Raw genomic sequence first — 12,973 nt, 5'->3', positions numbered from 1 at the left:
ATCCGGAAGAAATTTAGGGGTTTTATTTTTCAACCGATATTCTATCACATGCAAGAAACTTCCATATAGAATTTTCGTCTCTGTGTATTCAAACTAATTAAAGATTCTTTTCACATAAATGTGCATGTAGAATATTCAAAAGCATAACAGAACTCACTCAAGACAAGAAAAAAATAGAAAAAACAAAAAAATATTCGAAGAGATACCGTTCTTTATCGTGCGACTCCGACATTGAACACTTATGATGATTAAGAGAGTCCAACACAGAACTATATGTCCGATGATGGTGGAACAAAATGCTTTAGCACAGTAGAAGGAAGAGGCTGTTGCAGAGATGTAGAAAGAGACAAAAAGACAAAAGAATAAAACCTAATTTAAACCTAATGATAAAAACGTAATTTTAATTTTTTAGCGGGTAACAAAAATCTGCGGGTCAGATAGTGTATTACTCGAACCCGACCCGTTTATAAGCGGGTATTAAAATACCTTCTACCCGCAATCCGCGGATAGTAAATATCCGCGGATACTAACTATCCGTCATGGATTTTATCCGCAGATATCCGCGAGCGCGGATTTTTTTGTCATCCCTATCTGTGTTGTTCTTCACAAAAATAAAAAATGAAGAGGATGTGGACATAACCAAATAAAATCGATGTCTTAGCTAAGTAAATAATTAGTTGGAGGTGAAGGAAATGAAACCTTAACATTGGGCATACCTTCAAGCGCGGATATTGTGCCTCCCTTGCAGAGAAATATTTTGTATTCCCACCCAATCACAATTTTTAATAAGAGAATTCTGCAATTACGTAAATGCCCCTATGAAGCATTAATTGTGATTGCTTGTGATAGAAGTCATGCAATGATGCTCCATTTAATGCCTCTGCCAAAACTTAATGACCCACACACTTTTTCGTTTTAGGATTGGAATGAAAGGTAGTGACAATGTTGTTTCCAACACAATGAAGTTCTTACCCAACCATAAACCCTAATATTGGTAGGAGACAAAATGACTGAATGGAGACCTCATACTCATTTATTGAAGTGCATTAATCTCAACAACCATTGCAGTTTTATTAAATAGGTGAGTTATTACAACTTTCTATTCAAAGACAAAAACAATTAGAGTTGCCCAGAAGGTTGTTCATGTTATTTATTGTTGGGATTGATATTTGTCATCTTCCTTGTATTTTTGATATTGTTCTCAGTGTAATCTTTGAATTTATACCCCCTTTTAATTAATAGAGTGTGTAATGTTCAGTGTGACAGAAATCATTCCATAGTGTACGTTTCAAAACATTTAACGGTACAGTAAATGGTTGTTTCCTCATTGGTATGTTGTTATTTGTTAAACTGGTTATGTACATCTAGAAAATTTATTAAGTTCAAATTATGAAGGATGATATTAATTAGTCCAGTAATTAGCAATAAAAGGTGTATTCAATTAATGTGCTTAAACAAAGTACACGGACATTATACATGCATATTATGATGATATTGACATTGATGAACAACATTTAATGGTGCAGTAAGTGGTTATTTTCTCATTGGTATGTGGTCATTTCTTCAAATGATTATGTACATGTACAACATTGATGAAGTTGAATATTAAGGATGACACTCATTAGTCCACTTTTTAGTAATATTTATTGTACTCCATTAATGTAGGAAAAAAGAGGTTGATGGAGGACATATAAATACATCTTCGGATGAAATTGACATTGATTAACAACATTTAATGGTGCAGTAAGTGGTTATTTGTTCATTGGTATGTGGTTATTTCTTTAAATGGTTATGCACATGTACAAAATTCATTTTATTGAATATGAAGGACCATAATAATTAGTGCAGTAAGTAGTAATCATTTTTGTATTAATTAAATGTAGGAAAATCAGGTAGACGGAGCATACAAATACATCTTTGGATGATATTCAAATTGATGAACAACATGAAAAACCAGAAGAAGAATTAAATAAAAACAATGTTCAACCTCTCTCGATCCCTCCAACAATTGGAATGGTTTTTGAAACTGTTAATGAAGTCAAGTTATTTTGTAGACAATATGCAATATCAAAGGGTTTTGGAATTCGTACAAGGAGTTCTAGGAAGAACAACAAGAACAAATTATGTTACTTCATGATGGTGTGTTCTAGGGTTGGAAAATATGTGTCCCCCATTCAGAATCAAATGATTAGACGTCCAACATGTGATAATGATTGTGCAGCTCAAATGATTGTATCAAAAAGAGATGATAAGTGGTACATTTCAGGATTTGATAATGTAGATAGTCATGATCTTAGTCCAACAAAGTCTAGATTGTTCCGAGGCAATAAAAGAATGAATCTCAACATCAAAAGAACTCTAGACTTGAATGCCGAAGCAAGAGTTAGGATTAACATGAGTTTCCGGTCCTTGGTTTGAGCCGGATTCTTAGTGAGCCAGATTCAAAATTAATCTGTATCAAAATTTTACATTATTTTTCAACTCAACCTGGCTCAAACCCATGATAGGTCGAGTTGGCTCACGGTTTCAACCCTTTTGACGGTACTACATTTTAAGAAAATTTTGGTTTTGTATAACCTTAATGGACCTAAATTTTAGTTCATGAATTATAGAATAAAAATTATAAATTTCAGATCCAAAATATTAAGTATTACCCTGTAGGTTTCGTAGGATTTATGAGTTAAAAACAATGATCTCCATTCAATTCATCAAACCAAAGTGAATCCAACTTATGTTAACCTAGATTAGAAACAGAAAACTATTGTACAATCATCATTATCAACATATCAACTTGAATTCTCTCAAACAGAAACAAACAAAATGATAATATCTCCAAATTCATAAAAGAAACTAAAATAGCCAAAAATAGTACCAACTTTCTACACCTATTTCAATTAAAACGACAATATTAACTAAACTACTTTCAAACACAAAATGGAAACTATCATCAATTAACTAATCAGATTCAAACAAGTCATCAACTCAAAATAGTACAAGGAACGAAGTAAAAGCGATACAAAACATATAAAAAGAACATGTACAAACTAAAATTAAAGTAAACACCTAAAACCTAAATGTTGAAGCGGCACACGATTCAACGAAGGGTCAGAGTTACAAACGTCGGTGAAGCTCTCTGGCTATGTCTAGTAAAGCCGATGAAGACCCTGATCAGATAAGAGAATGGAGCGTGGGGGTTCATTGGATGCAGCTGGCATACGTTGAACTTTGACCATAGAGTTGATTTTCGGTCACATTCAGGTTGTTGGAGATTCTAAGAGACATATGTGTTGAAGGCCAAATTAACCATTGGAGTCTTCTTAAAAGAGTGTGGAACTAACTAAAGTTAACTAAGCTTAGTTAAGAAATAGTCTAGTTTAACTTTAGTTAAGAAATTTTGCTTTTTCTTTTAAGAAAGACTAGTTAACTGGTTATGGAATTTTAGGTTTTTCTCTACTTTTCTTTCCATTTTTCTCTTTGCTTTAACCTCAAAGATCTAAGTGAGATAGGCTCAATAACTTCACATTCGATATTATGTTTTAATACATTTTTTTTTCATTTTCATTATTTAATTTCTTTTAGACTCATTCAATTCAATTATATAGAATGTCTACTACACATGTGCTCATGTTGTGATTTCATTTTTTATTCAAGTTCTTCTTAAATTTGTGAATTAGTCAACTTTTCTTTTATATTCTACTAGGTTTGGGTTATGGATTTATGTCTATAACATAATGTGTCCAAAAGACTAAAAAGCACCGAGGTTTGAATGGTAAACCTGACTAATGAAAACAATAATATGATAAACCATAAGTTTATGTGTTCTTGAAAATGAATGAATTTTGATTTCTGTGAATTGATATTGATTGTTTTAGGTTAGAATAATGATTTTGAACATGTTTGCATTCATAGTTTTTGTAAAAAACACAAAAACACAATAAGACCATTTTTCTCGTTAGAAGGTAGGTTCCTACATTTGATTTTCGTATCTACTTAATTGTTTGTCCTCTTTTTAATTCTTATAATTAATTGATGTTAATAGGAACCATTTTGCATCATTAATTTATTTAATGATCCTTTATATAGTTATTTTAGTCATTGTCATGCATATTCACATCCTCATGAACACTAATTTTGCTTAATTGGTAGAGTTCTGGTTTTTATTTGTGTTTTTTAGTTTGCATAAGTTTTATACAGTTCTAAACACATATTTTAGTGATCTTAGGTGAGTAAAATTTGTTTTAGACACTTGCATTATAAAAAATCATTCCACTTTTATTCAGACATTCCATCAAACACCTAGTGAAAACTAGATTTTGAAGAGACATTTCATCAAACAGTTTGTATTTCTTTGTTTGTAATGATGGGTAATTGTTTCTAAGCATTAGTCTTTATACATATTAGGATCCAATAGTACACATGTTTGACATCAATTCTATTATTACAGTAATGTTAGAAATCATTTAAAGATAAATTATGTAGTTTTTAATTTCATGACAAAAGCATTTAAAGATAAATTATGTAGTTTTTAATTTCATGACATGCATCGCATAATAGTTTTAGGATTTTAGTGCTTATAGTTAGTTAAATTTCTCCATCACAAAGTAGTCACAATCATTTGTATTTATATATTGCTAGTTTTAAGGATTGAGAGTCAAAGTTCCCTATATTACAACATTTTAAGAAAATTTTGGTTGTGTGAACTTAATGGACCTAAATTTTAGTTTATGAACTATAGAATAAAAATTATAAATTTCAGATCCAAAATATTAAGTATTAGCATGTAGGTGTTCGTAGGATTTATGAGTTACACAACATGATTAGATTCAAACAACAGATCTAACAAGTCAACATCAATTTTTAAAAGTTTCTACGTGTAATTATAAATTTGAAAAATGATAATTTGACCTCCACTTTTATTGTAGCAATTTCTTTGACATCTTTATTTTCTTTTTCGAGTCAAGTTAGAATTTTGAAGAAGAGAATAGGTGCCAGAGTTTTATTCTAATAAAAGTGTGTGTGTGTTTTTTTTTATATGTTAATAGGAACCATTTTGCATCATTAATTCATTTAATGATCCTTTACATAGTTATTTTAGTCATTGTCATGCATATTCACATCCTCACGAACACTAATTTTGCTTAATTGTTGGAGTTTTGGTTTTTATTTGCATTTTTTAATTTGTATAAGTACTATTCAGTTCTAAACACATATTTTAGTGATCTTAGGTGATTAAAACATGTTTTAAACACTAGCATTATAAAAAAACCATTCCACTTTCATTCAGATATTACATCAAACAACTAATGAAAACTAGATTTTGAAGAGGCATTTCATCAAACAGTTTGTATTTATTTGTTTGTAATGATGGCTAATTGTTTCTAAACATTAGTCTTTATTCATATTAGGGTCCAATAGTACACATGTTTGACATCAATTCTATTATTACCGTCAATGTTAGAAAGCATTTAAAGATAAATTTTGTAGTTTTTAATTTCATGAGCATAATAATTTTAGGATTTTAGTGCTTATAGTTAATTAAATTTCCCCATCACAAAGTAGTCACAATAATTTGTATTTATATATTTCTAGTTTTAAGGATTGAGAGTCAAAATTCCCTATATATTACTACATTTTAAGAAAATTTTGGTTTTGTGTGAACTTAATGGACCTAAATTTTAGTTCATGAACTATAGAATAAAAATTATAAATTTCAGATCCAAAATATTGAGTATTACCATGTAGGTGTTCGTAGGATTTATGAGTTACACAACATGATTAGATTCAAACAACAGATCTAACAAGTCAACATCAATTTTCAAAAGTTTCTACGTGTAATTATAAATTTGAAAAATGATATTTTGACCTCCACTTTTATATAGGCAATTTCTTTGATATTTTTATTTTCTTTTTCGAGTCAAGTTAGAATTTTGAAGAAGAGAATAGGTGCCAGAGTTTTATTCTAATAAAAGTGTGTGTGTGTTTTTTTTTTCTGACATTGGCTCCTTTGTTTCTTTCCCCACTTGCTATTTATTACTTTCTATTATTCAAATTAAAAGAATATAAATAAAAATATTTAAACCCTTTTAAGTAATTGAAATTAATTACATCTAAGCAACATAGATAAAATAGCTAGAATAAAGAAATAAAGAATAAAAGATGTCCAATGTGATAACATAATGCGAAAAAAAGGTTGAAGTTTGCACATTGATGTTTAGCATACATATTTTAAGGATTGTTGGAATTAAATATCGTTTAATTAAAAGAGCTTTTGCTACATATAGAATTTGCGAGAGAAGGGGAATCGTTGTTGTGATGGAAACCAAAGTGCTAAAGATATCCAAAGAAAAAGGGTAATAAAGCGAAGAACGAGGTATGAAAGGAATTATAGGGAGTGGAGAGAGAAGTTAGGAGGAAAGAGAGTGGAGGAAAGGGTTATAAAAGGGGAAGGTGAAGATGGAGATGAAAGCAAGAAGCTAATAACAATCCTTCTTCTTCCAATAATAACGAAGGAAGGAGATAGGAAAGGGTTGAATTGAATAAAAAAAGGAAAAAAAAAATGGGTCGGATATCAAGTTTAGTGATTGGTTTGATGGCATGCTTGATGGCAGCATCAGTGCGTGGGGAAGACCCTTACATATTCTACACATGGAACGTCACCTACGGCACTGTTGCACCATTGGGTGTGGAACAACAGGGCATCCTCATCAACGGCCTGTTCCCAGGGCCAGAAATAAACTGCAGCAGTAACAACAACATTGTCGTCAATGTCTTTAACTTCCTTGACGAGCCCCTCCTCTTCACCTGGCACGGTATCCAACACAGGAAGAACTCATGGCAAGATGGCACCTTGGGAGCCCAATGCCCCATCCTCCCAGGTTCCAACTACACCTACCACTTCCAAGTTAAGGACCAGATCGGCAGCTACTTCTACTACCCCTCCATCGGCATGCACCGCGCCGTCGGTGGCTTCGGTGGTTTGAGGATCTACAGCCGCTTGTTGATCCCAGTTCCCTATGCTGACCCCGCCGACGAGTTCTGGGTCCTCATCGGTGACTGGTACGGCAAGTCCCACCAGACCCTCAGGCAATTCTTGGATAGTGGACGTAGCATCGGCAGGCCCAGCGGAGTCCATATCAACGGCAAGAACGGTGGTCTTGAGCCCGCTTATACCATGGAGCCCGGCAAGACTTACAAATACAGAATCTGCAATGTGGGGATCAAGGACGCCCTCAACTTCAGAATCCAAGGTCATCCCTTGAAGCTCGTCGAGATGGAAGGCTCACACGTTGTTCAGAACATCTACGACTCCCTCGACGTTCACGTTGGACAGTGCTTCTCTGTCCTCGTAACCGCCGACAAGGAGCCCAAGGACTACTACATGGTCGCCTCCACTCGCTTCACCAAGAAGACCCTCGCCGCCTCCCGCATCATCCGTTACTCCAACGGTGTCGCCCCCGCCTCCCCTGAGCTTCCCCCAGCTCCCGAAGGCTGGGCTTGGTCTCTCAATCAGTTCCGCTCCTTCCGTTGGAACCTTACCGCCAGCGCCGCCAGGCCCAACCCTCAGGGCTCTTACCACTACGGCCAGATCAATATCACTCGCACCATCAAGCTCGTTAACACCCTCAGCAGGTTCGGTGGAAAACTCCGCTACGGACTCAATGGTGTGTCCCACCTTGACAATGAAACCCCACTCAAACTCGCTGAGTACTACGGTGTGAGCGACAAGGTTTTCCAGTACAACCTCATCTCCGACGACCCCGTTTCCCCCATCGGCGATCTCACCCTTGCTGCTAACGTCATCAACGCCAACTTCCGTGACTTCATCGAAATCATCTTCGAGAACCCCACAAAGGTTCCCCAGTCCTACAACTTGGATGGCTACTCTTTCTTTGCCGTCGCCATTGAGCCAGGGAAGTGGTCACCGGAGAAGAGGAAGAACTACAACCTTCTGGATGCTGTGAGCAGACACACCATTCAGGTGTTCCCCAAGTCCTGGGCTGCTATCATGTTGACATTCGACAATGCTGGTATGTGGAACTTGAGGTCGGAGCTTGGCGAGAATCGTTACCTGGGACAGCAGTTGTACGTGAGCGTTTTGTCTCCAAACAGGTCCCTCAGGGATGAGTACAACCTTCCAGATACTCAGCTTCTTTGCGGCATAGTCAAGGATATGCCTAAGCCACCACCTTACTCTTCCTAAACTTGGTTTCTTCTTTAATCAGAGCCACCTCGTCGATCGCTTCAACACTTTATCATCATCACACTCTTCGATCCACGACATATTCCTTAATTGATTAGCCCTTGTAGTTAATTAATTTTATCTTTCTGGTCACTGATGTATCAACCCTTTCCTATACTTTTAAATCAATAATACATATTCACACTCCTTCCTTCCATGCTTCTTTCCACTCTTCTTCCCTTTCTATTTTCCATCACCTACTTCTAAATAACTCAACAAATAAATCTACAATATACATACAATTTCTATACAATGCTTCCTTCCACTCTTCTTCCCTTTCTCTTTTCCATCACCTACTTTTAAATATGAAAATATCTTTTTGACAACTTTTATATAACAAGATGATAGTTTGTGATTGGTTTATTTTAAATATACAAACTAATAAAATTGTTTCTGCTGAAAGGGGATGAGGAAAACTCCTGCTCCTCCCCGCTCGGAAATGCTCCACCTCCGCCGATCGGTCTTTCTTGCTCCTGTCTTATCGCTTGGATCTTCCTCTCTCACTGCCAAAATGGGAGTGGCCTGCAGGAAACACTCTGACACTCAAGTCAGAATTTATCTCCGCAAGTCTAGTATAAATCAGAAAATCAGAGAGCTTACCTTCTTAATCAATTTTTATTTATAGGGTTTCAGGGAATATCAACCATTAATTTACCTATTAATGACGATCAATCCCAACCTTAACTGCTCCACAGTGACCGTTACACCATTAATTATGCATTCATTGACATTCAAATGTTGTCTCCGGCAAACGGCTGGAGAGCTCACGAGTATTATCCTGGTGTCCGACCAGGAATGACCGGCTTCCATCGCCCCTGCGTACCCGGTCGGTCTATTAACACTTCCATCATCCTTGGACGATCGGTCCAGCCTACTTGGTAGTGACTCAAGCATGTCCGGTCGGTTTAACCTACTCGGTAGTAACAAAAATAATAATATATGATCTTTAAAAGTTGTTAAAAGAATTTGTTAAAATATCATCGTCAACTACAATATACATATAATTTCTATACAATTATATATTATTTCAAAAATAAATTTAGCTTATATGAAATTAATCACCAAGTTATAACCAAGATGTTATAGACTCCTGGCCTAGTAACATCTCATCTAATTATCTCATATATTATTAGAAATCAAGCAGAAAAAATACCACACACATAATCTTCCAAAAAACTATAATTTATCACATTTTTATACTTGTAATAGAAAATGTATTTTTTAGTTTCTCTTTTACTTCAAATCCATTTTAAATAATAATTTTTATCTATCCTAAGCTACAACATTATTAAAAGTTACCAATAATGTATCGTTATTACAAAAAGTTTAAATTTTTTATATTTAGGTTTAATAGTCTATTTTGTCCCCAGTTTCGCTCGAGTATGTCAAATTAGTCCATCATTTAAAAAGTGCATCAATTGCGTCTTCACTTGATAAAATTTGGGTCAATGAGGTCCCTTCTGTTAAATCTGTACAAACAACGTTAAAATTTTTTTTCTCTCTTTTCTACTTTTCTGTGCAACATAGGTTTTTGTCAGTCTGGCAGTGAAGTCTAAGAAGCCACAGTTCGATCTGGACCAGGTGTGGGTGCAATACATCACATCCGCTCCCCCCTCCATGGCTTCTCTCTCCTTCTCCATTCGCCTCCTCTTCACCGCCACCAACCCCAACAAGGTTGGCATCTGATACAGCCAGTCCAGCTTCAACATCATGTACTGCGGGATCCCCCTCGGCAAAGCCACCATCCCTGGCTTTTTCCAACCCCACAGTCACCGTCAGGTCATTGCCACCATCGTTGTCGATCGCGTCAATCTCCTCTAGGCTGACGTCGTCGATTTGATTCACGACGCCTCCCTCAACGACCGCGTGGACCTCCGCGTCTTGGCCAATGTCTCGGCCAAGATCCGCGTCATGAACTTCAATTCCCCTGGCATTTAGGTAACACACCTGGTCCCTTCTTCAATTTTCCTCTTTCTCAATTTAGGTTACCTCACATTTTCACTCTTAAACCCTCATCTTCTTTGCAATTTTCTTTCTTTTTCTTTTCAAGTAAAATCGAGGGTTATTATGCTTTTTTTCTCATCTCTACCATGGCAGAGATTGAGAGAGTCAATGAGAATGATGTGTTGGATGCCCCAAGGTAAGAATCTTCTCTCTCTCTCTCGAGTTTATAACAATTGATTCTGGCCCTTTTGTAATTGGATCCAAATCCTAGAGCTTTTCTCTACTGGGTACATTGATTCTAGGTTTGGGTGGGAAATGATGGGAAATTAAGGCTTGGGTCAGGAATTTTTCATCATTTCTAACAAAAAATTGTTCATTGTTCTGTGCATACGTTGTTAAACTTTCACTTTAAGCTTGTTTGGTCATCTGGGTAGGTGTTTTGTATGTCATCTCATACCCAGTCAGCTATAATTGTGTAAATCCTATGGTTGTGTTGGTTTGTGATTGACGAGAGCTAATGCGGAGCAATTCCCTGCTGAAGGACTATGGGGTTACGGAAGGAAATGTTTTACATTTGGTGATTAGGTTGTTGGATCTCCAAACCATCAGTGTGAGAAATTATTCTGGAAAATACTTTACCTTTCAGGTGGAGAAATGCAGGGATGATGGGTATGTGAAGCAGCAAATTGCAAAAAAGGAGAAGCGCTTTGCTATTCCTGAATAGCAGGAGGTTGTGTGTAACAGGAAACTGTTTGAGGATCACATGTATGTACTAAATTGAATTAGGTGTCAAATGCATCAGTAATAATGCTGCAAACACTGACAAAAACCTGCTTTCCATACAAAAAAGTAGAAGAGAGAGAAAAAAATTTAACGCCGTTTGTACGGATTTAAGGGAAGAGATTTCATTGACGCAAATTTTATCAAGTGAGGATGCAATTGACACACTTTTTAAAGGATGGACTAATTTGACATATTCGAGCGAAACTGGGAACAAAATAGACTATTAAACCTTATATTTAAGATTATACAAAAATAAAATAAAATTGTTATCAATGGTCTATTTATTTGTAATTATCTAACACACCACCAATCAGTCTTTTATAATCTCATTTTATAAAAGGGATAATGGTACAATAATATTATATCTCAAATCAACAAAATAATAATAAAAGTGAACTAAAAATATTTTCAACAATGTGAAAACTGGATATCAACTTTTTAAGCCATATGTCTAAAGAGTAACCACCACAGAAGTTGGAATACGATTCGTTCACAATAATGTTTTATGCCACCATTAAAAACTATGAATATTATTATTTTATTTCAAAATTATATATATATATATATATATATATATATATATATATATATATACTTTTATTATCAAAAGAGATTATAAAATAAAGGTGATAAAGAGGAGGCTATTTGAGAGCATTTACAATACGAGGACTTATTTGAGAAAATCGTACAGAAATAGGGATGTTCGAGATGATTAAACCAAAAAAAAGTTTATATATTATGTTTCAAGAGGCGGCTATAATACTTTGCTTAACATAGTATAGTTTCTTCGTCATAAATATTATCCATAGTAGACCTTTGATCACTAAGTTTCTAATCATAATCAATAATAATCAAGTGAGCTGAAGATAATTAGACTTTACAAGGGTTAAAAGTTAATCAATACATAAGACTTGGTCAAAACTTAGTTAAGTGTCTTGTCAAAAAATCAGTCTTTGTAAACAAATTGAATTATGTATTTTACAAGTATACTCAACTATTTTTAAAATATATAAACTATTTTAAAAATATATAGTTAATAGTTATAAATATTGTCCAGTACTAGAGTTGTAAAAACTCATAAAATAGCCTGTTAAGAGTTGATAAATGTATTAAAGTAATGAGACTGAGAATTTGTGTTAAAATAAGCCAATCGTATAAATAAAAATTTAAAACACTTAGCTCATTATCTAAATATTTTCTATCTCTCTAAAAACACTATTCTCTACTCTTCCTCTTCCTTCTCTCTAGATTTTCTCACTAGAGATTCATCTGATCGGCAATAAGAAGCTTCCTAGACGATCCAGACGTCAAGAGCTTTCTATCCCACTGATCAATTTCGTATTTAGAGCTAGTAAGTTTTGTTTCCCTGGAGTCTTGTGAAATTCTAAAACTTTTAGCACATGCAAGCAACATTTCGGTTTGCATGTGTTCATCAGCTTTCTCTCCTCAATTCTGACTTCTTTCTTGGTCCTTTGGTTGGTCTCTTCACACAAATATGTGAGCTATAGGTGTTCTTAAGATTTTATGGTGTTGTGAGCAAATTTTCTAGAAGGATAGAAGTTGTTCGGTTCGGCTAAGAGGTAAGGGAAGCTAATTAATTTAATTATGATTTTCTGTGTATGAGATTGCTGTTTGGATGGTTACATGTGTGGGAAATTACATGATTGATTATTCTGCATTGATTTTTATGCTTGTTGAAATCTGTGAACTGGTTGGGAGTCTTCTGAGGTGTATTCATTGTTCGATTCTAGTTTTAAGGAAGCGGAGAGGTGAAAATGAGACTTTGGGGTCGGGAGAGAATTTGGTCAGTAGGGAAAGTCTAGGCAAGTTTCTTTAGACCTGTTAGAACTCTTAAGCCTCTCTAAAATGTGTCAAAATTGAAAAATGGATGTTTGGTCATTAAGTGGTGATTCTGCATAAGTTGGAGTTTAATCTAATACGAATTTTTGTAGGATGATGAGAAAGGTTGAGGTATCCTTGGATAGGTGTAATTTGGTATATGATTCA

At 34.9% G+C, this 12,973-nt stretch overlaps 1 protein-coding gene across 1 annotated transcript; it reads left to right on the top strand.

Moving 5' to 3' along the window:
- The first annotated feature begins 6,395 nt into the window (after positions 1 to 6,395).
- LOC148194967 (L-ascorbate oxidase homolog) lies at positions 6,396 to 8,396 on the top strand. The gene has a single exon (XM_088094773.1). The coding sequence runs from the start codon at positions 6,557 to 6,559 to the stop codon at positions 8,198 to 8,200; it is 1,644 nt and encodes a 547-aa protein (XP_087950899.1). The 5' UTR covers positions 6,396 to 6,556; the 3' UTR covers positions 8,201 to 8,396.
- The last annotated feature ends 4,577 nt before the right edge of the window (positions 8,397 to 12,973 follow it).

The sequence above is a fragment of the Vigna umbellata genome, chromosome 7 (genome assembly GCF_029865625.1).
Source record: "Vigna umbellata cultivar VRB3 chromosome 7, Vumbellata_1.0, whole genome shotgun sequence".
NCBI classification, from domain to species: Eukaryota; Viridiplantae; Streptophyta; class Magnoliopsida; order Fabales; family Fabaceae; genus Vigna; species Vigna umbellata.
Note: the sequence above shows the minus strand (reverse complement) of the source record. Positions and strands in the feature narration are given on the sequence as shown.